This window comes from Phascolarctos cinereus, unplaced genomic scaffold (genome assembly GCF_003287225.1).
Source record: "Phascolarctos cinereus isolate Bilbo 61053 unplaced genomic scaffold, phaCin_HiC Scaffold_9;HRSCAF=440, whole genome shotgun sequence".
In the NCBI taxonomy this organism is placed as follows: domain Eukaryota; kingdom Metazoa; phylum Chordata; class Mammalia; order Diprotodontia; family Phascolarctidae; genus Phascolarctos; species Phascolarctos cinereus.
The window spans coordinates 243,712,414-243,739,755 of record NW_027556402.1 but is presented as its reverse complement, the minus strand read 5'-3'; the positions used below and the strand labels follow the sequence as shown (position 1 = coordinate 243,739,755).

The following is a 27,342-nucleotide window of genomic DNA, read 5'->3' as shown; positions in this document are numbered from 1 at the left end:
AATTTTATAAAAATGAATGTTGAAAACTAAAAATAAATTAATTAATAAAAAATAAACTCAGAGCTGGCAGGAAATTTAGAACTCTGCAAGCATACAGCCCTCATTTTCTATGTATGAGTGGGTTGGCCCCAGAGGGAGCTGCTCCTATAGATGAGGAAACTGAGGCCCAGGGAGATGGCTAGCTGGTCCAAGCTCACACAGCTAGTTAATGGCAGAATAGGAGAGCAGGGATTGAGCTCAGGCCTTCTGACTGTGAACATAATAATGCTCCTTCCTCTGCCTTTGGTGACATTGCCAGAGGTGTTCTCTTTTTCCCTCTCTGATCAGGAAACGTCAGGCTCCTTTCCTGCTCCTCTTCCCTTAGTCCAGACATGTGCTTAAATATCACTTCCAATCAATCCAAGCTGCCCTTTTAGCCAGGAAGTTCTGAGTCCAACTTCAATTTCTCCTATGGCCACTGAGCTCCACACTGCTCTCTGGACCACGATGATGCTCTCTGCCCTCTGGGTGGATTCTTATTCCTCTACTCCCTACCCACACGCATGTCACCTCTTCTTCATTCCAGCTGAGACTTCACCAAAGCCAGAAGGAGATCTGAGCCTGGGATCAGAAAAGCACCCAGAACTGGTGGTGCTCAGGAGAAGCCCTGTAACTGCACCTTCAGAAGTCGCTCACTGGGTCCCTCCTTGCCTCAGAAACCATCAGTAGCTCCTCAGTTACTACTGAATTCAGTATTTAAAACCAACAAACCAACAAACCATAAGTATTCTTTCTACAGCCGGGCTCCAACCTCCCTCTGTGGCTTTATATCACACTATTCCCCTTCCTGGAAGACAACATTGCAGCCAAACCAACTATTCTCTGCCCCTTCTTGTCATCCTGCCCTCTTCCACCTCCATGTCTCTGCTTATTTCACTCCCACTCCCCGCATCTGGAATCTGTCTCTCCCACTTCCCTGGACGCTGAAGTCCTTCCCCTCCTTCGAGACATCACGATAACCATTTGGAGAACATTTAAAGGTTGGTAAATGACTGTCCATGTTACTTATTTGAGCGTCACCACAACACTGTGAGGTAAGTGTGATTATATCCATTTTACAGATGAGGAAACTGAGGCTGAACAGAGGTTAAAGAGCTATGTGTATAAATGATCCCATTCCATCTCGTCTTCTTCAGCAGGTTGCCTCCCCCTTTTCATTCCCACTCTCTCACTACTCTCCAATCTCTCCCTGTATACTGGCTGTTTTCCTGGTGCCCTGTCATGCCTCTGTCTTCATTCCTAAAACAGAACAAAACAAAAAAAACCCCTCATTGAATCTGTCCATTCCTGCTAGCTAGGTCCCGAATCTCTCCTTCTTTTTATAGCTGAACTCCTTGAGAAGGCCATCTACAGTCAAGGCCCTCATTTCCTTTCCTCTAACTCTCTTATTAACTCTCTGAAGACTGGTTTCCAACCACATCATTTGACCAAAACTGCTCTTTTCAAAGTTACTAATGATCTCTTAGGAGGCAGCTAGGTGGCTCAGTGGATAGAGTACTGGGCCTGGAGTCAGGAAGACCTGAGTTCAAATCCAACCTCAGACATGTACTAGCTATGTGACCCTGGGCAAGTCATTTAACCTCTGTTTGCCTTAATCCACTGGAGAAGGAAATGGAAAACCAGTCTGGTATCTTTGCCAAGACAACCCCATGGTCTATATGGTCATAAAGAGTCAGACAAAACTGAACCACAATAATTATCTCTTAAATGCGAAATCTAATGGCCTTTGGCATGGTTGATCGCCCTTTTCTCTTTGATGCACCCTTCACCCTACCATCTCCTGGCTCTCCTCTTACCTATCTGACCACTCCTTCTTGCCGGATCTTTATCCACCTCTTCCCCCAAAGCCACATTGTAACTTTTTTTTTTAAGGCAATTGGGGTTAAGTGACTTGCCCATGGACACGCAGCTAGTAAATGTCAAGTGTTTGGTCTGAGGCCGGATTTGAACTCAGGTCCTCCTGACTTCAGGGCCAGTGCTCTATCCACTGCGCAACCTAGCTGCCCCCACATTGTAACTTCTTGTTGTGCCCTCTGGGGCCAAGCAGAACAAAGCTAATCCCTTTCCCTGCTTACCAACCCTTCAAGTACTTGCAGACAGCTCTTGTAACCTCCCCTAGTCTTCTCTAGCCTCACTCCCCACCCCCATTCGCAGATCTTCAAGGCCCTTCCCCATCCTGGCTACCCGCTCTGGACACCCTTTAGTTTAATCAACATCCTTCCTAAAATGAACTGGACACGAGGCTCCAGTGTCTGACCAGGTCACTTCCCCTTTCCCGACTGCCTCTAGGATAAAATAGAAAAATAGCAGCTCCTCTGTTTAGCTTTGAAAGCCCTTCCCAAGCTTTCCTCAATTTATTGGACATTTCCACAGCCTCTTTCCCTCTGTCATTAGCCCAAATGACCTTCTTTCTGCTTCTTAGGCACTCCATCTACCACGTCCATTCCTTTGTCATGACAATACCCAAAGCCTGGAGTGCCTGAAATGCCCTCCCTCCTCACTTCTACCTCACAGAATCTCTCTCTTCCTTTATTTCTCTCTCTCTTTTTTTTTTTTGCTTAGGCAATCGGGGTTAAGTGACTTGCCCAGCTAATGTCAAGTGTCTGGAGACCAGATTTGAATTCAGGTCCTCCTGACTGCAAGGCCAGAGCTTTATCCACTGTGCCACCTAGCTGCCCCTCCCTCTCTTTCTTGAAGACACAGCTCAGACATCACATTCAACACAAAATCTTTCCTGATCCCCCAGCTGCTAACACCCTCCCTCCTAAGCTACTTTGCATCTAATCACTTTGTATTTATTTGTATTGATATACAAATCCACTTACACAAATATACACAGCTACACTTATACACGTATTTATACTGTATACACTTAGAAGTGTATTTATACCGTATATACTTATACATGTACATGGGGTCTTTCTCATTAGAATGTGAGCTCATTTTGAGTTGGTATTGTTTCGTTCTCTGCACTTGTATTCCCAGCACCTAACAGAGTGCAAGACAAATAGTCAGCCCCCTCTCTTTTTTAGCTAGGCAATAGGGTTAAGTGACTTGCCCAGGGTCACACAACTAGTAAGTGTTACATGTCTGAGGCTAGATTTGAACTCAGGTCCTCCTGAATCCAGGTCCAGTGCTCTATTCACTGTGCCACCTAGCCGCCCCTTTCCATACCTATATTAATGTAGCTTATGGTCTCATTGGGCATATTTTGGTCTCCATGATAAATTATTGACTCGTATTGACTTTGTGGTCCACTGGAACCCCTAGATCTTCATCACACAAATTATTGTGTGGCCCTGCCTTTCCTGTGTTATCTCCTCCTTGAATTCCCCAAAGCACCTTATTTGGACCCCTCCCCCTGCCCCGAATATATCTAACCCTCCCTTGTATCATAATTATTTCTGTATGTCTTCCCTCCTATTCGATTGTATCCCATCTTCAATGAAGAGCCTTTCCTAATCCCCCTTAATGCTAGTACCTTCTGTCTACTGACAGTCTCCATTTTATTCAGTTCAGACCTCATTGGTATTTGCATGTTGTGTCCCCCATTAGACCGTGAGGTCCTGGAGGGCAGCGACTATCTTTTGCCTCTCTCCCCAGAACTTAGCACAGTGCCTGCCACATAGTAGGTGTTGATCAATGTGTATTGACTGACTAGTCCCCAGGGGAGCACTTTGTTCCATGGGGCCTACGCCCCTCATCAGGATGCATTGCCCGGTCTGACTGATGGTTTGAGGGTGGGCCAGGCGAGGCAGGACACTCACTCTGGCTGGCTGTGTAGACGCTGGCAGCTGGGAGGGGAGCCTCCTTCACTGTCTGGGACATGAAGGAGAACTCGGGAAGGCACGGCATGATGGAGCCCAGCACCAGGACGAAACATAACACCACCACCTGGAAACAGAGAGAGAAGGCCCCCGTGCCCTAGTGAGCCATGGAGAGGAAACAGCTGCCTGTCCCGGCAGATGTGGGCCCACCAGGGTGAGAGGCTACATGGGTGGCACCCATCCTTCCTCCCAGGGCCATGCTGACGGAGCAAAAATATCGAGGGGTGGGGAGCATAAGTTATCCCTGCCACCATCCAAGGGGCCTGTGTGGGTGGCCACCAGGCGGGGCAGTGTTGGAAAAGAAACGTCATGATCAGCCCCATTTTAGGTAGAATGAAACAGACACAGAGGGAGGAAGTGACTTGTCCAAGGTCATACAGGTAATAAGGCACAGCTGGTAGGCTCCTGGGATTCTACATCCCAGCTATGGAGAAAGGGACAGGTAAACTTTTATTGTAGGGCAACCTGCAGGCATATTTGCTACCTTAAATGACTCCCAGGAAGACAAGAGGCAGCTCGAAGGCATAATGGATGGAGTCAGGAGGCCCTGAGTTCAAATCCTGCCTCAGAAACTAAGTTGGTTGTGTGACTTTGGGCAATTAATTCACTCTACCTCTGTAGGCCTCAGTTTCCTCATCTGTAAAATAAAATGTTTGGACTCAATGGCCTTTAAGGTCTCTTCTAGCCTAAATCCATAATCCTAAATTCTAGCCACAGGACCCAGGGGAAGGCTGGGTTCAACCTGCTAGGGTCAAAGAATGGTTTGCCCATTAGGTAAGGGAGCCATTGCCTGGTGGCTCCCAGGTGTGTGTGTGCATAAACCTGCTTTCCAGCTTTTCCAGGGGATAGGAGGAAACAGTAATTAAGCTTTCTTAGACATATAGAGGTTTGCTTGGCCAGCTTGTTGGAAGTTGTCACCCCCAATTTAAAGACCTGAAGGAGGGGGAAGCTAGGTGGCACACAGTGGAGTCAGGAAGACCTGGGTTCAAATCCAGCCTCAGATACTTGACACTTACTACCTGTGTGACCCTGGGTAAGTCACTTAGCCCTGATTGTTTCACAAAAATAAATGAATGAATGAATAAATAAAAAATAAAGATCTGAAGGACCAGCCTCTGGAAGGGATGGACTATCACCATCCCCTTGCCCTGGTGCTCACAAACAACGGGTGGATTCTGCCCACTCTCACCCATAAAGAGAGTCCCTGGAGAGACCTGAGGACTATCCCGAGAGAGGAAGGGCATTGATCCAGTGGGAGGAAGGTACCACCAGTGCCATCATGGCACACGGCACTGATCCTTGGAAACATCCCCTTCCCAGCACCCCCTCCCCTTGCCCAACATCCTGGGCATTTGCCCTGGCTTCCAGGAGACAACAATCTGGCCCTCTTTGGAGTGACTGAGGCAAAGGAAGCAGAAAGAAGAGGGGCAGACCCCACCCACCATGATGCAGGTGCCAGTCTGGGTGGCAGCCATCTTGTAAGGTCTGGAGAGCTTGCCCGTCACCAGGGCCTGGAGCTTCTGTAGCTGCTGGAGAAGAGTTCTGAGGAAGGCAGGAAGGAGAGGTCACCAGAATGAATGGCCCTGCCCAGCCCCCCACCCCAGCACCAAGGCAGAGCAGCGACGCAGAGGGTTAATGCTTCCTTTGCTCCTTCAGCGTCTCTGACCCCTCAGTCTCATCTGGGACGTCCCTGAAATATCACGGCAAGGGGCCTGAACTTCAGACACCTCCATTCCCTTTCTGTCTAAGGCAGGATTTGAACTCAGGACTTCCTGACTTCAGTGGGAGGGATGGCCCATCTCCATCTTGCCTGTGGTACAGTGCTCTGTGGTCTGAGGACCTGAGTTTAAATACTGAGGCTTAGGGGCAGTAAATGGCTCAGTGGATAAAGCGCTGGGTCTGGAGTCAGGAAGACCCAACTTCAAATTCTACCTCAGACACTAGCTGTGTGACCCTGGGCAAGTCACCTAACCCTGTCTGCCTCAGTTTCCTCATCTGTAAAATGAGCTGAAGAAGGAAATGGCAAACCACTCCAGTATCTTTGCCAAGAAAATGAAGAGTTGAACATGGTTGAAGGACTGAACAACAAAACCCTGGGCAGATCATTTATTTCACTGTCCTGAGTCTCAGTTCCCTCATCTGTGAAATGGCAGGAGTTGGTTCAGAAGACCCCATTCCCAGCCTGGTTATGGACAGGCGGTGTTGAAATTCCTAGAGTGTCCAGAAGGTGGCAGCACAGCTCCAGCAATGTGCTCCCTGCCCCGGGACAGAGCCACACAGGCGGCTCCAGAACAGGGTCAGCGAGAACTGCCGCCATGCATCCCTCTACCTCTTCCCCCTTCCCCCACTAGTGAAAGCCCTGGCCGAAGGTGGAGTTGACCTGTCTGCCTCTCCTTCCCTCTCCCCCACACGTGGAGAAAGAGAGCCCAGGGAAGAGGAGGAGAGGGGGCTTCTCACCTTAGCATCGCTGACCTCAGGTCCCTGTCCCACGTTCCCCGAGGGCCCCTCTAATGCCCAAGCCCCTTGTTTGACGGAGGAGGCAACTGAGACCCAGAGGGGAAACCGCTGGGGAGAAGTCACCCATGAGAGAGTGGCAGAGAGGGCTGAGACCCCCAGGCTCCGACTCCTGGCCCGAGGACCCAGCCCCCTCCAGATCAAGATAAGGAAGAAAGAAAAGTACTTGGCTAGGGGCACACGGCTTGCTGGCGGCAGAGACAGGGTTCTATCCCTACTCTTCCAAATCGGTGCTGTTTCTACCTGCCCACAATTCCTCACCATATTCCCCATTCTAACACTTAACCAGACCCAAGGTGTCCTAATGATAATAATAACTAACATTTATATGTCAGAAAGATCTGAGTTCAAATGCGGCCTCAGACACTTACTAGCTATGGGACCCTGGTCAAGCCATTTAACCCTGTCTACCTCAGTTTCCTCATCTGTAAAATGGGCTAGGGAAGGAAATGGCCAACCATTCCAAGAAAATCCCAAAAGGGGTCACAAAGAGTCAGACACAACTGCCAAATGACTGAACAACAACAAAGGTGCCATTACGATCCCCCTTTTACTGCTGAGGCGATGGAAAGTTAGGACAAGAAGCTTATCCAATAACTCTAACAACAGGATTCGAAACCAAGTCTTACAGGTTCCAAGCCCAGCACCCTACCCACTGTTCCACACTGCCTCCTGAGGAACTCAGTGCCACGCTGGGTGCCCCCCACTGAAGGCTGTGACCAAATCAGGCAGCAACATTGGCACCCAGGCAAAGGCCGGGGAGGGGGCGCTGCTTACCTGTTGGCATTCTCCAGGGTTTCCACCTTCTTCCATAGCTCATTATTCTCTGATGTGAATGTCTCAACTCTGTTGGGGTCAAGTGGACACCAGGTTCAGAGTTGGGGGGGAGGAGGGGGAAAACCCCGGTGGGGCCGTGACTCTTGTCATCCTGGGGCCGCCCACCCCTGCTGTCCTCTCCCCTGGGGCCCCCCTCATTCTGGCTCCTGCCTCCACCCCTCCCAGACTGCCCAGGATCCCACCCCTGACCCTCTGGTGTCCCTGGATAAAAATATACAGGCCTAGCAGGGAGGGACTCGCCCTTTCCAAAGGGGCCTCATTTTTTTAAAAAGCCAACAATAACATTTTTCAATGAACAAACATCAGTTTTCTTTACTTCTCATCGCCCTCCTTGTTGAATAGAAAAAAGAAATAAAAAGAAACTCAGGCTCTTACTTCTTCTCTAGACACTCCACATATTCCTTCTTCTTCCGGCGACTCTCCTGGGCAGATATCTGGAGAGAAAGGACCCACAAGGGGGATGAGGTTTGGGAATGCTGCTGCCCAAGATTCTCCTTCTTAGCCCCCCACTCCTATGCAGCGCCACTAGCAGCAGCCCCAGCCTGAAGGGCTGGTCACAGTTCCTAGGATCTTAGAGGCCACTGTGTCCAACACTGTCATTTTACAGATGAGGAAACTGAAGCCCCCAGGGAAGGAAAGTGCACAGGCTAACCTAGGAAGTAAGCATCAGAGCTGGGATGACCTCACATTCAGGGGTCTAGAAATGTCCCTGGGGGGCACCCTTCCTCCTCCTGATGGTAGACCCTGAGGCCTGAAGTCACCCCCATACCTTATTCTTGATTTTCCTCCTGACCCGCTTTAAGGCCTTCTCCTCAGCTTTGGTGAGGGGGAGTTTGGTGGGGATGGGGTAGCCCTCTGCAATCAAAGTACGTTTCTCTTCCTCTGTCAGCAGCAGTGGCCCGGACGTTCCCTGGAGCTTCTGGAGGACACACATTTTGGGCGGGATGGGGAGAAGGACTTTAGAGAAAGCTGCCCTTGCCTTTGAAAGCCCAAATCAGATTCATGTTCAAGAGCCAGGTTCATGCTTTAGTGCTACCCATTGGCCCTCATATCTTGGAGGATGGGGAAGGAAACATTCCTTGGGTGGGACCATCCTTGGCATCCACCTTCCAGAGCTTGTTCATCAGAGATCTCTGCCCTTCCCTCACCCCCATCCCCCACCATGCTCAAGATACCATGAGAGATGGCGGCAGCTCTGTTGCCAGATGTGCCCTCTGACCTCCAGTGCATGCCCCTCCCCCCAGCCCCAAGCTCCGAGGATTCCCGATCCAAGCTAGAAGGGACCTCACAGGCTGCCTAGATAAATCCTTCGATTTTACTCTCTTGGAAAATGAAGCCTACGGAGGGTAATTGATTGGCCTAAGGTAGTAAGTAGCAGGGGGGAATTTGAACCCAAGACTTCTCTTTCCAGAGCTAGTGGCTTTTCATTTTGGGAACATGATCCCACAGGAAAGGAAGAGGAGGGGGTCGTTCTTTCCATCTGGATTCCTAGGACTCCCTCCCCTTAACTCAAATGCCTCCCTCCTCAGAAGACTCAAAGCTCCCCATTGGCAGGCTCCTCATCCTCCCACCATAGGGCTCCCCACTTCCTACTTTCTTACATGTGGGGCAGTGAGGAGGGGAGAGGAAGAGATGGCCGCGGATGAACGTGCTGTGGGCCGGGCTGGGCTGGACGGCGGCAGAGATCGGGGGCTCTGGGAACCGTCGCTGTCACTGCCGTGGCTGCTCGGTGGTGTCGGTGGCATCTGTACCAAGTCATCTGAGAAGAGTCCAGGGAAATCAGGTTACTGTGACCCAGCTCCCAGCCCTGACTTCCCATGGCCCCACCCCGATCTGACATCACAGGGACCAGTTACTGGGATCTTGCCTCCTACTCAAATAGAATATCCTACGGTTTAGAGCTTAAAGAGTTCATGGAGACTACTCATTCCAATTCTTCTATTCTGTAGAAGAGGGAACTCTTCAGGACCAGTTTACCATAGACAGTGCTCAGCTTTGCCATCACAGACTTGATTACAGGAAGGCCTCACCCCAGCTCCTGAGACTCTAACCTCAAGGAAGGTTTGGTTCAGTTATCTAAATGAACTTCCCAGAGATATAACTAAGGTAGGGCATTTGGAGCTTTGCCCTAGGGAGCTGAATTTAGAGGGAGCACTTACACAGTCTTCAGGAGCATAGTAACAATAGGGCTTAGTGTGTTGTTAAGAAGAAGAATAAATTAAAAATACAAAGCTTTTCCCCCACCCTGTTCCCTTCATCCTTCCCCTCCAAATGAGGGTAAGCTTTGTGTCCATTTTTTCCAGGTGTGTGGTACCTATCCTGGGCACAAAAATTCCTAGTTATGGCTCTGGAACTGCCCATGCCCAAGTAAGAATCTGTTTTCAAGCCCAACATTGATCCACTCAATAAATGTTTATTAAGGGTTCTGTGCTAGGCCTGCTATGATGATACAAACATGATATATATATATATATATATATATATATGTGTATATATATATATACACATATATATATGTATGTATATATATATGTGTGTGTATATATATATATGTATGTATGTATGTATGTGTATATGTATATATATATATATAGCCCCTACCCTGAGGAGCTTGAACTGAACTTTTACTTACTTAGGCTCAGGGAATAAGTGACTTCAAGTTAGTCATCATTGTGGGCCTCAGTTTCCTCATTTGTGAAGTGAGGAGGTTCGTGGGATCACTGTTTTAGAGCTAGAAGGGACCCCCAGGGCTATCAAGCCTAAACCCCAGAAACATTCAATATATACTCCCTCACCCCCAGCAGGGCTCAGAGCCCAGCCGCTAATGCCCAGGGAGCAAGGCACAGACGGGATTGGGACATTCCCAGATACCCACTGGGAATGCCTTCTCCTAAGGACTTCCTTTTGAGTGAGGGATGTTTTTGAAGATCTTTCTCTGGCCTCTCCTTTCATCTGACTCTTTCAATGGTTAAATAGTAAGACCAGGTACAAAGTATAGGAAAGATCTAAGTGGACTGGGGAAAAGTAGTAGATGACAGGAAGCTAGGTAGTACAGTGGACAGAGTGCTGGGCCTGGAGTCAGGAAGACCTGAGTTCAAATGTGACCTCAGACACTTACTAGCTGTGTGACCCTGGGCAAATCATTTCACCCTGTTTGCCTCAATTCATCATCTGTAAAATGAACTGAAGAAGGAAATGGCAAGTCACTCCAGTATCTTTGCCAAGAAAACCCCAAATGGGGTCACAGCTGAAAAATGATTGAACCACAGTAGACATGAGTGTAGGAGAGTCTAGAACTTTCCAGAGCACTTTAAATGCCAGGGAGGACTTAAAATAGTTCAGAAAAAAAAATAGCCTTGGTGAAAAGGGTTCTGACTGGAGAGTTTAAGGACCTCAGTTCAAATCCTGGCTCTTCCCTTGATTACTACTGCTATTGCTACTACCACTACTACTACTACTACTACTACTACTACTACTACTACTACTACTACTAGTATTACTATTGCTGCTGCTGCTGCTACTACTACCACCACTACCATCACTACTACTACTACCACCACCACCATCACCACCACCACCACCACCACTACTACTACTACTACTACTACTAGTAGCTAACATTTATATATATTTACCATGTGCCAGGTACTGTACTAAGGGCTCTACAAATATTATTTCATTTGATCCTTACAACCACCCTGGGAGATAGGTAGTATTATTATTTCCATTTTACAGATGAAGAAGCTGAGGCAGGCAGAAGCGAAGTGTCACACAGCTATTAAGTGTCTGTGTCTGGATTTGAACTCAGTCTTCCTAACCCCAGGCCTGGGGCTCTAGCCACAGAATGAAGAGGAGGGAATTTTGGGAGGGGGCACTGGCCTCCGGGGGACTCAGAAAAGCTCTCAGGTAGAAGGTGGTGCTTAGGCTGCGTCAGGAATGGAGTAAAGGCTTGTGAGCAGCTGAGGCCCAGATGGAGAGCACTGCAGGCACGGGGTGAGCTAATGGTTTTTCCTAGCCACCTCTGGCAGTACAGATGGTGGGGGATCATAGGGAAAGAAGGGTGGTGAATGGCGACCAGCATCAGGGCTGCTGAGTAATGCAGACAGCATCCTCTCTGAGCCAGCTGGGCCCCCCCTGCCTCCTTACCTGTAGGCACCTCAAGGAAATGATTCACCTCCCTGGGCTCAGCCTTGATCACAGGTGTCTGTGTCATCTCTCCTGGGGCCTGAGAAAAAAACAGTAATAATAGCAAGAGCTCCCATTTCAAACACATCGGAGCATATGTACATTTAACCCATGTGCTCATTTTACAGATGAGAAAACTGAGGCCCAGAGAGGCTAGATCACACAGACAATAAATGGCAGGGTCAACACATGAACCCTGATCTAGCATTCTTTCCACTTGCACTTTCAAGTCCACAAAGTATTTTTCTCACAACTCTGGGAAGTTAGGGTTAACTTTCACCCTGACACGAATTCTGAGGTGTTTTGTACAGATGAAGAAACTGAGGTTCCCAGAGGTCGAGTGACTTACCCCTAGTCACCCAGCTAGAGAGGGCCAGCCTTGCCTCAGATTCCCATGATTGCTGCCTCATCCCTGCCTCCACCCCTGCTCCCACAAACTCTCCCTCTTCTTATCTTTGAGGAAACATGAGAGGAGGCCACGAGTCTGTGGGGATCATGGGAAGGGTGATGGGAGAGCCCACAGGACCCCCAGGATGGCCCCTGGCCACCCCCCAATCTTTCCATGTACACCATGGCCTGAGGGGCCCACAGCCTGACCCTTCATTTCTCAGGGTGGGTTGAGGCAGGGAGCTCCCATTCCTTTGGACGCAGCTCCAGTCAGAGCGAGGAGCCTTCCCTTCATCCTTCGAGCAGCTGGCTCCCCTGCCTCTCCAACAGATGTTTCTGATAAACTGTGGCTTATGGTTAATTGGAGAGCATTTTATTCCCCTCTCTTCTCTCCTCAGCTCCCTTCCTCTCTCCCCTCCCTCCTCTTCTTCCTTCCTTCCTCCTCCTCCCTCCTTGCCCTTCCTCTCCCCCCATTCCCTGTCCCTTTGACCTCACCCTTTCTCCTTTCTTCACAATCCCTCCCTGCTCCCCTTTTTCCCTCTTTCTCCTCCTGTCTCCCTTTCACTTCTTCTCCCCTCTTCTTTCCCCCTTCTTTCCTTCTTTATTTGGCCCCTTTTCCTCCTCCCTCTCCCTCAGTCCTTTTGCCTCACCCCCCTCTGTCTCTCTAACTCTCCCCCCTTTCTCCCTCCCTCTTTTTGACTTTCCCCTTTTCCTGCTTCCCCTCCCCCTCTTCTCCTCCTCTTTTGCCCTCTTTCCTCCTCCCTCCTCTCTTTTCTCTCCCTTCCCCTCCCTCCCCTATCTTTCCTCTTACTTCCACCTCCTCTTGTTTCTCCTTCCCTCTCTCCCTTCCCCCCGTGCCTCATTTACCCCTCCCCTGCTTTCTTCCTTCTATCTCTCTGCCCCTCTCCTCATCTCCTTTCCCCCTCTCTCCCCCACCTTCCTCTTTCTATCTCTCTCTCTTGGTCCTCTTCCCCTTTCTTTTCCCCTCTCTTCCTCTCCCTTCCTCCTTCTCCTCATTCATTCTCTCCCCCTTTCCCTATTTCCCTTTCCCTCCTCTCTCTTCCTCGTCTCTCTCCTCCTTTCCCTACCTCTTCCCTCCTCTCCTTCTCTTTCCCCCCTTGCCTTTCTCCCTCCCTCATTCTGCTACCCTCCTCTTTTCTCCCCATTCCTCTCCCCAGGGGCCCGGGACTCAAAGAGACCTGGTGTATAAATCACAGCTGAAGCCTTCCCAAAGCAGGTGAGGGGGATGGATGGTTGGAAGGGGGGGATGGGGGGTGAAGGGGGGGTGATCCCAGCACAAACAGCCTGGGAGTCCTTTCTTCCTTTCCATCTGGCCTAAGTTTGTTGAGCAGTAGAGAGTGGAACCACGGGGAGGGGGCTTGAATCTAGTCAGATCTGAAGCAACTTCCTTGGTAGGTCCCAGGGAACAGAGACACATTGGGGGCCACCTTCGAACCTCAGCTAGTTGGCAGCTGAATGCCTACTCTGAGTCTGCACCCCAAGAGGCCAGACCCAGACGGATGGAATGCCTTTGTTTAAAGCAGGGAGTGAGGCTGGCCTCCAGCACGGAGGATGGATGGGTGAAATCCCACCTTCACCATCTGGGTTAAGCATGCCTTCTGGTCCTCTTTTTCTTTTCTTTCTTTCTTTTTTTTTTTTTGGTCCTCTTTTTCAAAAGTACCATTAGCCTTAAGTTTTTTGGGCCATATTATGAGTTTCTCATGATATGAAGTTATCTACGGAGGGTCTACAGAGAACTCTGGGCCCTGGCAAGGAGTTGGGGACAGGGTGTTCAATGAAAAGGAAGACAAATTACTGAAAGGGCCTTAGAGGTCTGGGCCAACTCCCTCATTTTATAGATGAGGAAATGGAAACCCAGAAAGTGACTTACCCAAGATCACATAGCCAGTTAAGTGGCAGATATGGAACTACTAAATCATAGAATTTCTAAGTTGAAAGAGAACTCAGAGGCCATCTAATGTGGAGGCTATCTAGTCCAGGGATCTTGATCTAGTCTATCCTGTCCCCAAATGGGAATTCCCACCACAACCTAATGGTTATCCAGCCCTTGCTTGAAGAGTTCAGGTTGGAGTGGGATACAACTGAGAGCCTACATTGGACTTTCAGTGGGCAGTGGAGGGATGAAAAGGTTTTGGGTTCCAGATCCACCAGAGGAGTTCTCAACCTTTTTTGTGCCCATCCCCCTTGGGCAGCCATCTGGTGAAGCCCAGGGACCCCTTCTCAGAATCGTGTTTTTAAAAGCATAAAATAAGAAATGTAGGATTACATGAGAAACCAATTATATTGAAATAAACATGTAATGTTTTTCCCATCCAAGTTTACAGACTCCTTGAAATCTATCCACAGACCTTCTGGGCCTCTAGATTAAGATGCAGAGAGATCTCAGAAGCCATGTAGTATACCCCATCCCTTCATTTTACAGATTAGGAAACTGAGACGTAAAAAGGGAAGTGACTTGCCCAAGATCACACAGGTAGTAAGTGCCAGAGGTGGGTTTAGAACTCAGCTCCTCCAATTTTGAAGCCAATGGATTTTGCACTGTCACTAAATCCAGTCAAAATTTAAATTAATTCAAAGGTGGATGCTTAGTTCTAAAAGAGATCTTAGAAAAGAATTCTTCTCAAAGTTTTAAAAACAAATGTTAAAATTTGTCTTTACATGTAACTGGGGAAAAATAAAATACTGAATAATAAAACAGAGGGGAGAGGGAAAGGAGGGAGGGAGAAAATTCAGAACTTAAAATTTTATAAAAAATGAATGTTAAAAACTGTTTTTACATGTAATTGGAAAAAAATAAAATACTAGTAAAAATGAAAGAAAATAAATAAAAGAAAAAAGAAAAGGGGTTCTTAACCCGAGGTCCGTGATTTAAAAAAAATGTTTTCTGATAACTATTCCAATACAATTGATTTCCTCTGTAATCCTACGTATTTTATTTTATGCATTAAAAGCATTCTAGACAATCTGACTAAATAAAGTTATACTTTTTTTTTAATAAACAAAACCAATGCAGCTAGATTTAGAAGAGAAGTAGGTAACTAGGGGAAAAACTCTTTGCAGCAAGTTTTGCTAATACAGGTCTCATTTCCAAGAACTCATTCAAATTTGTAAGAATGAGAGCTATATCATATTTGATAAGTGGTCCAAGGATATAAATAGGCAGTTTTCTAAGGAAGAAATCTAAGCTATCAATAGCTATATGAAAGATGCTGCAAATCAGTAATGATTAAAGAAATACAAATTAATTCAACTCTTAAGATTCCACCTCATACCCATCAGATTGGCAAAACTGTTGGAGAAGTTTTGGAGAAACAGGCACATAAATGTTCTGCTGGTCAAACTGGGAATTGGCATAGCCATTCTAGATAGCAGTTTGGAACTATGACCTCAAAGTCACTAAGCTATGTATGTCCTTTGACCCAGAGATACCACCACTAGACCTATACTCCCAGGAGATTAAAGAAAGAGGAAAGGGACCCATGTATACAAAAATATTTGTAACAGCTCATTTTTGTGGTGGCAAAAAAACTGGAAACCAAAGGGGTTCCCATCAATTGAGGAATGGCCAATATGAATATAATGGAATATATTTTTAAATTTAAAGATATACTTTCCCCCTCAATTATAGGTTAAAACAATTTTAAAAAAATTATTATTATCCCTCAGTTTTACTATATGCCTGACCTACCTCCTTTCCTGCTGACACACATGATGTCATTTCTCTGGTTTGTATTTTTGTGAGGCAATTGGGGTTAAGTGACTTGCTCAGAGTCACACAGCTAGTAAGTGTCAAGTGTCTGAGGTCAGATTTGAACTCAGGTCCTCTTGACTCTAGGGCCGGTGCTCTATCCACTGTGTCACCTAGCTGTCCCTAAAACAAATTTTTAACGTTTGGGTTTTTTTTTTAAGTTTTCAATTCCAAATTCTATCTCCCCTCCCTCCCCTCCTCCCTTCCCTCTCCCTCCCCGAGACAGTAAGCAATCAGATAGATTATCCATGTGCAATCATGTAAAACATTTCCACATTAGTCATTTTGTACAAGAAGATGAATAAAAGATAAAGAATGAAAGAAAGAAAGTGAAAAATAGCATGTTTCAGTCTGTATTCAAACAATATCAGTTCTTCCCCTGGAGGCAGATATTATGTTTCACCATTAGTCCTTTGGGACCTATTGTTGAGAATAGCTAAGTCAGTCACAGTTCTTCATTGTAACAATGTTGCTGTTACTGTGTACATGGTTGTCCTGGTTCTGCTCACTTCACTTTACATCAGTTTGTGTAAGCCTTTCCAGGTTTTTCTGAAATCATCCTGCTTGTCATTTCTTATACCACAATAATATTCCATCATAATTGTATACTACAGCATGTTTAGCCATTCCCCAATTGATGGACACCCCTTCGATTTCCAATCCTTAACCACTACAAAAAGAACTGCTATAACTATTTTTGTACAAATAGATCCTTTTCCCTTTTTTATATCTTTGGGATATAGACCTAGCAGTGATATTGTTGGATCAAAGGGTATACACAGTTTTATAGCCCTTTGGGCATAGTTATAATGAAATATTATTGTGCTGTAAGAAATGATGAAGGGGATGGTCTCAGAGAAATCAGGAAAGACTTGTATGAACTGACACACCAGGAGAACATTTTACACAGTAATAACAACATTGTTAAGGCAAACAACATTGAAAGCTATGAAAATTCTGATCCACACTATGATGAGCCATGATTCCAAAAGACAGATGATGAAGTAGGCCACCCCCACCCCCTCACCATTCTGGCAGAGAGATGACGGACTCAGAATTCAGAGCGAGACATAGATTTTTGGACATAGCCAATGAGGGCATTTGTCTGGCTTGACTATGCATATTTGTCAGAAGGGTTTTGGTTTTTTTCTCCCCCTAGCAGGGAGGGAGAGAAAATAAATTTTGTTAATTGAAAAAAAATCTTATTTAAAATAAAGTACTAAAATAAATAAATAGAAACAACATTTTAAGAAGAGATATATAAGCTTTATAAGCTTACCAGAGGGGTCCATCACAAAGAAATGATAATGAACCCCTGGTACTAAACCTTCCCTTTTCCCTCGGTATACGCCATTCAGGGATACAGGAAAGCAGTACCCTTGATGCTCCCCCAGAGGGCATGAGCCAGAAGCAGAGGAAATATAATGCAGTGGGTAGAATACTAGACATTGGGCTAGGACACTTGGGATTGAGTCTGTGTTCTGGCTCTTTGGCCATCAATAGGTCTTCAAAATCTCCTTGGAGCCCTGGGCTCAAGACTAGGGAAGGTGCCACGAGAGACCCCTTTACAAGCCCTGTGACCCTAGTAAAAAAACATTACCCCTCTGAGTCTCAGTTTTCTCATCTATAAAATGGAGATAATAATACTTCCACTGCTTACCTCATAGGGCTGTTCTGGGGATTAAATGGGGGTAATGTGAATCAGGCCCCCTCTAAATTTTAGGCCTCATCCTAATAATTGACATTTCTATAGAGTTACAAACACTTTACCTATAGCATCTTATCTGAGCCTCAGCAACCACCTGGCTAACAATTAGTGCTTAATAAATGCTTGTTGATTGTAAAAAAAACCAAACACTAAGAATAGTTTTTACACGCAGTTGGGGAAAAACAAAATTTAAAAAAAAAACATTCTTTTAAAAAAAAAGAAACAAAAAATGTTTGTTGACGGAGTCTCAGAAAGATTAAATGACTTGTTCAGGGTCACAGAATTCATGAGTGCTTGTGGGATTTGAACCTAGATTTGGGCTCTAAGCCCATTGCTTTAACCACTAAGTCACTTTTAAAATGCCTATTTAGAGAATTGAGTTGGAAATGGGTGTGTGTATGTACATGGAGGGCAGAATGAGATGAGAAAAAGAGAGAGCTATAGCCTTAGCCTCTGGTGCTGGTGCTATATAGCACCATGGGTAGTGAGTAATAGTGAGCAACTGAGTCCTAATGCAGGCCTTGAGGTTTATAAAGAACCTAACGTGTATTATCTTAATTGATTCATATAGCAGTCCTTGGAGGTAGGTTCTGTTATTATCCCCATTTTACAGATGAAAAAATTAAGGCTGAGGTAAATGACTTGCCCAGGCCAAACAGTTATTAAGTGTCTGAGCAGGGTAGGATTGGATCTCAGATCTTCCTGTGTTCAAGAACAGCTCTATTTACTACACCATGTACAGGTCTTAGAGTTAGGAAGACTGGGGTTCCAGTCCCGCCACTGCCCCTAGCTATGTGACTATGGTCATTTTAGGCCACCTCTTTGAGCCTCAGTTTCCACATCTGAAAAAAATGGGGATAATAAGTAATATGGCAAGGTGGATGGACTTGGCATCAGGAAGACTTGGGTTCTAATCCAGGCATTAATTTAGAGCTGGATGGGACCTTCAGAGTCATCAAGTCTAACCACCTCATTTTGTAGATGAGGAAACTGAGGCCCTCTCAGACTGAGGCCCTTTCAGATTAGGGAAATGCCTTGCCCAGCATCTACAAGGAAAGGCAGAGCTGGAATTTGACTCTCTCTCTTCTGTTGTGAGTCTTCTGTCATGAGGTAGGCTCAAATGAGGTCACGGATGTTAAATGGCTTGCAATGTTTAAAGCACTTCCTAAATGTCCTCAGTTACCCTGACTGTCCTTTTCAGCCTCTGATGCATCTTCCAGAGCTCAGGGCTCAGAAAGGAGTTCCAAGAGACCGTTTCCTCTCAGTTTCCAAAATCTTTTCCCCCTTGCCCCAAAGCACACGCAGAAACTTGCTTTCTCTAGCAAGGATAATCAGAGCTCACTTTTCCAAAGCGTTTTCCTCACAACATCCCTGTGGGAGAGAATTATCATTTGCATTTTACAGACAAGAAAACCAGAGATCAGGGAAGGGAAACTGACTTGCCCAAGGTTTAAGAATCAGAAAACCAGAGAAAATGACAGCTCTTAGAAGACCAGAGGTGAAGCAGTAGAAGGAGCCCAGAGTTCGGGGTCAGAGGACCTGGTTTCCAATTCTAACTCTGATATTGACTACCTGTGTAACCTTGGGCAAGTTCCCTCTCTCTGGGCCTCATTTCCTCTTCTAAAAAATGAAGGAATTATACCAGAAAGCCTCTAAGGTCTAAATCTGAGATACTAAGCTAGAAAACCTTAGAGATCACTTATTCCAACCTCCTCATAAAAACCACAGGTCATTTGAGTAACTCAAATGACCTGTGGACTTTAGTTAGAAATCTTGTCTCTTCCTAACTCCCAATTTACAGAAGAGGAAAAAGTAGGCCTCTGAGGGGGAGAGGGTGCTGGGCTTGGAGACGGGAGATCTAGGTTTGCATCCTAGCTCCATCCACCTTTAGGGGACTGGCTGCCTCCCCTTTTCAAGCCTCAGTTTCCATATCTGTAAAATGGGGCTTTGTCAGAGGATCACAGAATACGAGGTGACCTTTAGAACATTGGACGAGTATTGAAGCGTGGACTTGAGACCCAGTGTCCCGCCTCCCTCTTAGGCCAGGTCACCATTCACAGCCGCCTCTCACGGCACGCCCCTCCTTCCCCCTATGGACACACACACAAACAAATACCTTTCTCTCCCCTTCCCCCCCACTGGGGCCTGGGAAGATGCCCAGAAGCCAGGGCTCACCTCGTGGGGGGCGGGCAGCCGGGAGAGTGGGCTGAGGTTAAACATCGGCATGTCGGCAGAGGTGGTGCTGATGGGGCCTGGGAGCACAACCGGTGAGGGGGCTGCCAGCTGGTCTCTAGGCAGCTCGGGCCCCAGGTTCTGCTCCTGCTTCACCATGATGGCACATAGCTTATGCCCCAGGGCCCATGCTCCGGGCTCCAGCTCTGTGGAGAAAGGGTTTGGTAAGATTTAGAGCCAAAAAGCACCTTGGAGATCATGCTCCCTGACCCCTTTCTTCCCTTTACAGATAGAGAAACTGAGGCATAGAAGGGGAAGTGACTTGTCTAAGGCCATACAACTTTTCAAGAATGGATGATTTTGGTTCTTCAAATTTCAGGCTCAGTGCTTTTTCTACTCCATAATGCTTATTATCATGAGCCCTCCCACCTTCATGACAGCAAGGGCCGGTCTACCATGCATGCTTTACCCCAGATGTGAGGAGTGCTTACAATCTCTCTCTCTCATGGGCCACCCAAAGGATCCAGAAGACTTGGGTTCCAATCCTAGCTGTCATTTATTATGTGTGTGACTTTGGGCAAGTCCCTTGGTCTTCCTTGGCCTCAGTTTCCTCATTTGTAAAAATAAGGAGGTCAGACTAGATGACCTTCAAGATCCCCCCGGCTCCAGATCTGTGATCCTGCGATTCTCAGAAGTCACCTGCTCCAACTCTCCCATTTTGCAGAGAAGGAAAACCAAGGCCCAGAGGAGGGAAATGAGATTATTGCACCACATAGATCAGAGCCAGATGGGATCTTAGAATCCATCTAATCCAAATCTCATATTTTTGCATGTGTGGAATGATAATAACAACGATAGCTAACATTTACAGAGTACCTACTACGGGCCAGGCATTGTGCTGAGCACCTTATAATGATCTTATTTGATCTGCATAACAATGCTGTGAGGTAGGTGCTATTATTATCCCCATCTTACAGATGAGGAAATGGAGACAAACTAAGGTGAAGTGACTTGCCCAGGGTCACCCAGTTAGTAAGTGTCTGAGGCTGGATTTGAACTCAGAGCTTTCTAACTCCAGGCCTCATGATCTATCCACCGAACCACTCAGCCGCCAAAGGTGGGAAAGAGGACTGTGTCAAACTGGAAAGACTGAGAGATCTTTATATACCTTCACTGGGCTCCTTAGGGACCAGGGGAAGGTAGAGAAAGACCCGGGGTGTAGAGGAGAGCCCACATTGAGCCCCCTGGAAGACCTCAGGCCACACCTCAGGAGGAGAGGGCAGTTCCTGACTACTGGTAGCCAACCCCCCCCACTGAAGGAGGGGGGTTGCCCTAGAGAACAGAGGGAGGGAGTGTATGCAGGGCGAGGTCAGGCTTCCTGAGTACTGCATACAAGGGGTGGTCTGGACCCAAGAGCACGGCCCCTGCTGATGCCCGATGGAGAATACCACCCTCTGCTCTCTTCAGGACACTTGCTGGCTCTGAGTCTGTCTGCATTGTAGAAACAAGATTTCTTATTTATTGGCAGAAAGGCTGGCTGGGGGGGGTAAATTTTAATTTTTTGTGGGGCTGGGAGTGCTTGACTCTTCCAACAATGTGTTCTCTACACAACATATTTTCGGAGATAAGACTATAGGGTATTTGGAAATGGAGCAGGCTCCTTCACTCACCCCATGACCATCGATGCACTGCATGGTACAGTGGAAAGATTGCCATACTCAGTATCACAAGCCCTGGGTTCCAGTTCTGACTTTTGTACTTACTAGCTATAGGACCTTGGACAAGCCACTCCCTACTCTGAGTCTCAGTTTCTCACCTCAACGAAAGGCTTACATCAGGAGTTCTTAACCTGGGGTCTGTGAACTTACTGTAAAATACTTTGACAATCGCATTTCAACATATTTGGTTTGTTTTGTTATCCCAGGTATTTTATTTTATGCATTTAAAAATACAATTCTGGGGGAAGTTAGGTGGTGCAGTGGATAGAGCACCAGCCCTGATATCAGGAGGACCTGAGTTCAAACCCAGCCTCAGACACATAACACTCCTGCTGTGTGACTCCGGGCAAGTCAAGAGCTGGTCCTCAGCACAAACCAAATCACTGAAATGGCTGCCTGGCTGTTAGGAAAGCCCTTGCAGAGGGGAGGACGACTCTGTACCTAGCATTCTTTCAGGTTTATTAGAGCCATGAGTTTTGGTGTTTTTGTGGGGGAGGAAAGTAGGGTCTGAATGACAATAATTTCTCTTAAGAATTGCTTCTGTCCATGTCCAGCCCCCCACCCCTCAAAAAAAGCTTCCACTTTACTATATACTATACTATATTTACTATCGATTATATGCTATAGTATATTTACTATAGACTGTATACTACACCATATTTACTATAGACTGTATACTATACTATATTTACTATAGACTATACACTATACTATATTAACATAGACTGTATATTATACTACACTATATTTACTATAGACTTTACTATATTGACTATAGACCATACTATATACTATATTGTACTATACTTACTATGTACTCTAAAGGATGTTAGGCCTTAAAGGCTGTTGAGTCCAAATCCCTTGTTTTACATTTAAAGAAACTGAAGGTCCGGAAAAAAAAGGAATTTGCATTGGATTACACAGCTCTCGAGTAGCAGAGCTGAGCTCTCCATGCAGGCTCTCTTGAGTTCCCTGGGTCTCTCCCCATCTGCCCCCAGCCCCAGGGAGCTCCAGTGCGGGTATATGTTCTGTCTGTGAAATGAGGAAGTTGAAATTGATGGTCTGCATTCTGGGTCTATGATCCTGTGATCTTTTTCCTAGTCAGAAGTCAAGCAGGGGTTCCTATGAATTTAAAGACGTCAGAGCAGAGCATCTCTTATACATCTGGGTGAGGAGGTCTCAGCTAGGCTCCTCTAGGGATCTAACCTGGCCATCATCAGTGGGAGCTTTGGCACTTAGCGCATTTCAGGGGGTCTGAGGGAGGACAAGCAACAGTGACTTGGGGCCTGGGGAAGTGATGAACCTGGCTGGCTGAAAGCTGCTTGCCTCACCCTGCCCTGTACCCCCTCCACCCACCCCTGGGCCCTTCCTGGAGGGACTGGCAGAAGGTGGAAGAGCCACAGGCCGCCCCTGAGCTCCAGGGATACCCATGTGCTCTTCTAAATTACAGGGCTTGGTCCAGGCCGCCTCCAGGAAGCTGCCCCCTGCAAGGTGCCCACAAACAAATTACTTTAAAAATAGGGTCTGTGTGGGGCAGGCTGAGTGGTAAGTGGAGCCTGGCTGGGCTGGGCTGGGTGAGGGCCGGGGAGCAGAAAGTCTGTAGTGGGCTGAAACAAGCCACAGGATGGGCTACACCCCTGTCCCCGCCCACAGCTTCCGAGATTGGGGAACAGTGGTCCCTTCCTGCCCTACGTCGAGGCACGGAGGAAGAGGTCTGAGGGAGTGCTCACAGCTGGGCAGAAGTCAAATAGGGGGTCCTGCTGAATTGAAAAGCCTCAGACCATCAAGGAAAACCAGTAGGCTTTCCTGCCACCCAAAGCCATAACTAGGGTGGGGCAGGTAAGACTGCCCTGGTTACCAACACTTGGGGTGGGGGAAACACTTCTTTCCCATCCCAGGACAACTAGCCTTTTGTTCAGAGGAGTCATGGGGGTGGTGCATCCTAGGATTGGCCAAAGGAACCGTATTTGGGGCAGGGGAAGAAGGAGACAAGGTAAGCTGTGCCTTATAGGACATTGGCTCAGCTCCTATCATCTCTGTGGATGGTGGAGAGTGCGCTGAGGCTGGGGTCAGAAAGAATCCCATCCGAGACCAGCTGTATGACAGGTCAGTTCACCTTGATGGGGCTCAGTTTCCTCACTGATAAAATAAGAGTGTTGGACCTCTAGGGTCCCTGATCCTCCAGGGTCTGCCTGGGCCACCCCTCCTTTTTCCAATAACTAAATTTGCCTACACATAGTAGGGGGCTTCATGAATATACCCATTAACTACTGCCAGGAGAGTTAGTCATAGCTCTGTCCAGCCTACCCCAGGCCCCAGGGCAGGGCATTTTACAAAAACCTATGCAGGAAGCTCAATTCAGCAGACATCAACAAATCACCTACTATGTGTAAAGCACTGGGCATACGAAAGCAAAAAAAGAGACAGTCCCTGCCCTCAAGGAGCACAGATAAGTAAACAAGGCAATAACCACAGCTAGCATTTATATCAAGCTTAAGGTTTGCAATAATAGTATGTCATTGTTTGAGGAGGGAAAGACCATCTACAACTTTGGGGGGAGAGAGGGAGGGGGTTTGATTGATGGAATTCTTCATGGAGGATCTTAGAATCAGAGCTCAAAGGAAGCTCAGAACCCATCTAGTTCAGCCCTCTCGTTTTACAGATGGGGAAACCGAGGCCCATAAACATGACATGTCCAGGTAGTAATATCAAAGGGTCACAATTTATAGCTGGAAGGGCCATCAGGGACTCTCATCTTACGGGCAGGTAAAAGATGTAGGGAGACCAAAGGATGGGAGTTGGACTCCAAATCTGTCGTCTTCTGAGTCCTCACTCTGGGGAGCCTGGGCAGCTGCCTTCTCCTTCCCTGCCCTCGCCTCTCCTTTCCTCCTCTCCAGCACTCACCTCTTGGGCTGTCCTCCGTCTTGACTGGGATGAGGGGACTCTGAGGGGCTGAGTCACCACTCAGGGAGTAACTGTGCTCCGCCTGGATGCCCGGAGTGGGTGGGTCCAGCTCCATGTCCAACAGAGGGTTCTTCTCAGCCAGGATGGGGTCATCGAAGAAGCTGCTGAAGAGGTCATTGGAGAAGTCCTCCATGTTTTCTGAGAAGTGCTCCAGGTGCTCCGGGAAGTGCTGGCAGGGGGAGAAAGGGGGAAAAGAAGACAGAAGGTCATTGTCTACCAGAAGGTTTTCTCCAAGCAACTAAAACATCCATTCAATTCAATTCAATTCCTGCTATGGACCAGGCTCTTAGGGATACACAGGTGAAAAATGTGTACCTTTATAAAGAATGTGGCATTTTACGGTCTCTTTCCTCAGGGGCCCTAATGGGAGAGAGGGGATATGACATGCTTATAGACAAATATACAAATTCAGGAGTGATAGAGAGAAAGGAAAGAAACAAAGTCTCAATGGAAAATTTGTGGAGGGAAGAAAGACCTCTATTGTAATACAGTGCCTAGACCAGGGTCTCTGTATGGCCTTGTGCTAATTAACTTCTCTATCAACCACTTGGATACAGCCATAGATGGAATGGTTATCAAATTTTCAGATGACACAATGCTAGGATAAATAAACAATATATTTGAGGGTAGAGTCAAGATCTGAAGAGATTCTATAGGTAAGAGGGGCAGCTAGGTGGTCCATTGGATGGAACATTAGGCCTGGAGTCAGGAAGACTCATCTTTGTGAGTCCAAATCTGGCCTCAGACACTGACTAGTTGTATGACCACTTAACCCTGTTTAACTCAGTTTCTTCATCTGTAAAATCAGCTGGAGAAGAAAATAGCAAACCATCCCTGTGTCTTTGCCAAGAAAACCCCAAATGGGGTCACAAAGAGATGGATATGACTGAACAACCATAACAACTAGGTGAAACTATTGGGTGGAATTGAATAAAATGAAGTTGAATAAGTCTAAATGTAAAAACTGACACCTGGGTGCAAAGAATCAATTTCAGTAGTCCAGGATGAGGGAAACATGGCTAAACAGTAGTTCAAATGTAAAACATGTCTGGGTTTTAGTGCTCTTTAAGTTCATTTTCAGTTAATAGTCTGATAAAGCAGGCAAGAAACCTTTGGTTGCATTGATATGCATCATCTTGATGACTAGGGAGATGATAGCTCCACTTTACTCTGCCCTGGCCTGATCATACCTGGAATATTATGTTTAGTTCTCAGCATTGAATGTTAGGAAAGCTGATAAGTTGGAGTGTCCAGAAAAGGACAATAAAGATTGGGAATGCCCTGAAGATCATGCTTTATGAAGGATGAAGGAACTGGGGGTGTAGATCATGGAGAAGAAAAGATGGGGAGGAAATTGGACATGATAGCTGTCTTGAATTATTTGAATTGAATTATTGAATTATTTGAAGGAATATGGAACACTGGAACATTTCAAGATTTATTCTGCTTGACCAAAGAGAGAAGAATTAGGAGTAACAGGTAGCAAACTTAGGCTCAATATCAGGAAAAAAAAACCTTTTTAACAATTAGAGTTATCCAAAAGTGGAATGGACTGCCTTGGGAGATCTTGGGTTTCCACTTGCTTGTGATCTTTTTTAAAAAATTCAATTTTATTTATCTCAATCAATGAAAACTTCCCTTTTTTCCCTCGTACGTCCCTCTCCTCCACTGGGAAAAACAACCCTCCTGTTACAAGAATGTGTAGCCAAGCAAAGCAAATTCTCACAATGGCCTCATCCAAAAAATGACATCTCCTTCATCTATGTGGAGGTAGGGAGCATGTTTCATCTTAAGTCCTTTGGAATCATAGTTAGTCATTGCATTGATCAGAGTTCTTAAGTCTATCAAACTTGTTTACCTTTACAATATTGTTGTTATTGGAGAAAATGTTCTCCTGGTTCTGTTCACCTCACTGCGTTAAATCATACAAAATCTTCCCATGTTTCCTAAAACCATCCCCTCCATCATTTCTTACGGAACAATAGTATCCCGCCCCATTCGTATACCGTATATAACTTGTTTGGTTATTCCCTAATTAGTGAGCGCCTCCTTAGTTTTTACTAGTGGCCTTGAAGCAAAGTCTGAGGCAGAGCTACTTGTCAGGTTGACTGTAGAGGATATACTTGGTGAGGGAAAGGATGGATTAAAGTCTCTCTGAGGTGTCTTCCAATTCTGAGATTCTGTCATTACTGCTCCTGGAAAGTCTTTCTAGATGAGAAGTCAAGACCCTGTTGAATGGGTCTCCACCACCCAGCTGTCCTTGGTCCTGTCTGTTTGATAAAGGAGAAGAAGCTGATAAAGTCCATGCCACCTAGGAGCACTCAGTCTACTGGGGATGACTAGAGTGAATGCATAGGACCCAATTAGATAATAACATAAAGAAGCATAATGAGACTTCTTTTCTTATTATATTTTATTCTTCCCTAATTACATGTAAAAACAATTTTTAGGGGCAGCTAGGTGGCGCAGTGGATAGAGCATCAGCCCTAGAGTCAGGAGGACCTGAGTTCAAATCTGACCTCAGACACATGATACTTACCAGCTGTGTGACCCTAGGCAAGCCACTTAACCCCGATTGTCTCACTACCAACAACCCCCCCCCAATTTTAAACATACTTTTAAAAAAGTTTTAAGTTACAAATTCTATCCCTCCCTTCTTCCCTCCCCCCCTTTCCTGGGAGGGTAAGTAATACATGCAGTTTATATATGCAGGCAGAGACTCCTGATAGCAGTTGTAGGAATAATGGCACTAATAATAAACATTTTTATTGCATGGTGATGTTACTATTTTGCTGATGAGGAAGCTAGACTCTAAATCTTGTCTGATGTCCTGAAAACTAGTAAAGGGCATTATTGGGGTCAGAGGTCTCAACTGTGAATCCTGGCTCTGCTATTTATTGCCAGTGTGATTGTGGAGAAATCACTTGACCCCTCTGAGCCTCAGTTTCCTTTTCTGTAAAATGAAGGGTTGGACCATGTGACTTCTCAGTCACTTCTAGCTCCAGGACCAAGACGCCATGACCTCAGCCACCAGCAAATCCAAAGCACCTAAGCAAGAATCCTTGAGAGTATTACATGGGCTTGTGGTGAGAGGGAACTCATTTCATCACAAGACAGCCCATTCCAGGTGGGTTGCCACTGGATCATTTCAGTTGTGACCCCATTTGGGGTTTTCTTGGCAAAGATACTGGAGTAGTTTGCCATTTCCTTCTCCAGCTCATT

At 46.5% G+C, this 27,342-nt stretch overlaps 1 protein-coding gene across 2 annotated transcripts in view; it reads right to left on the bottom strand.

The window, feature by feature from the left end:
* CREB3L1 (cAMP responsive element binding protein 3 like 1) overlaps positions 1–27,342 on the bottom strand; it is a 56,196-nt gene that overhangs the window by 4,977 nt on the left and 23,877 nt on the right. For both annotated transcript variants that reach the window (XM_021009834.2, XM_078148177.1), the window contains exons 2-10: positions 24,061–24,289; positions 19,442–19,644; positions 11,364–11,442; positions 8,819–8,976; positions 7,987–8,136; positions 7,593–7,651; positions 7,158–7,226; positions 5,309–5,408; positions 3,807–3,933 (exon numbers count right to left, since the gene is read on the bottom strand). In XM_021009834.2, coding sequence (XP_020865493.1) covers positions 3,807–3,933; positions 5,309–5,408; positions 7,158–7,226; positions 7,593–7,651; positions 7,987–8,136; positions 8,819–8,976; positions 11,364–11,442; positions 19,442–19,644; positions 24,061–24,289 — 1,174 coding nt within the window. The remainder of the gene's footprint in view (positions 1–3,806; positions 3,934–5,308; positions 5,409–7,157; positions 7,227–7,592; positions 7,652–7,986; positions 8,137–8,818; positions 8,977–11,363; positions 11,443–19,441; positions 19,645–24,060; positions 24,290–27,342) is intronic.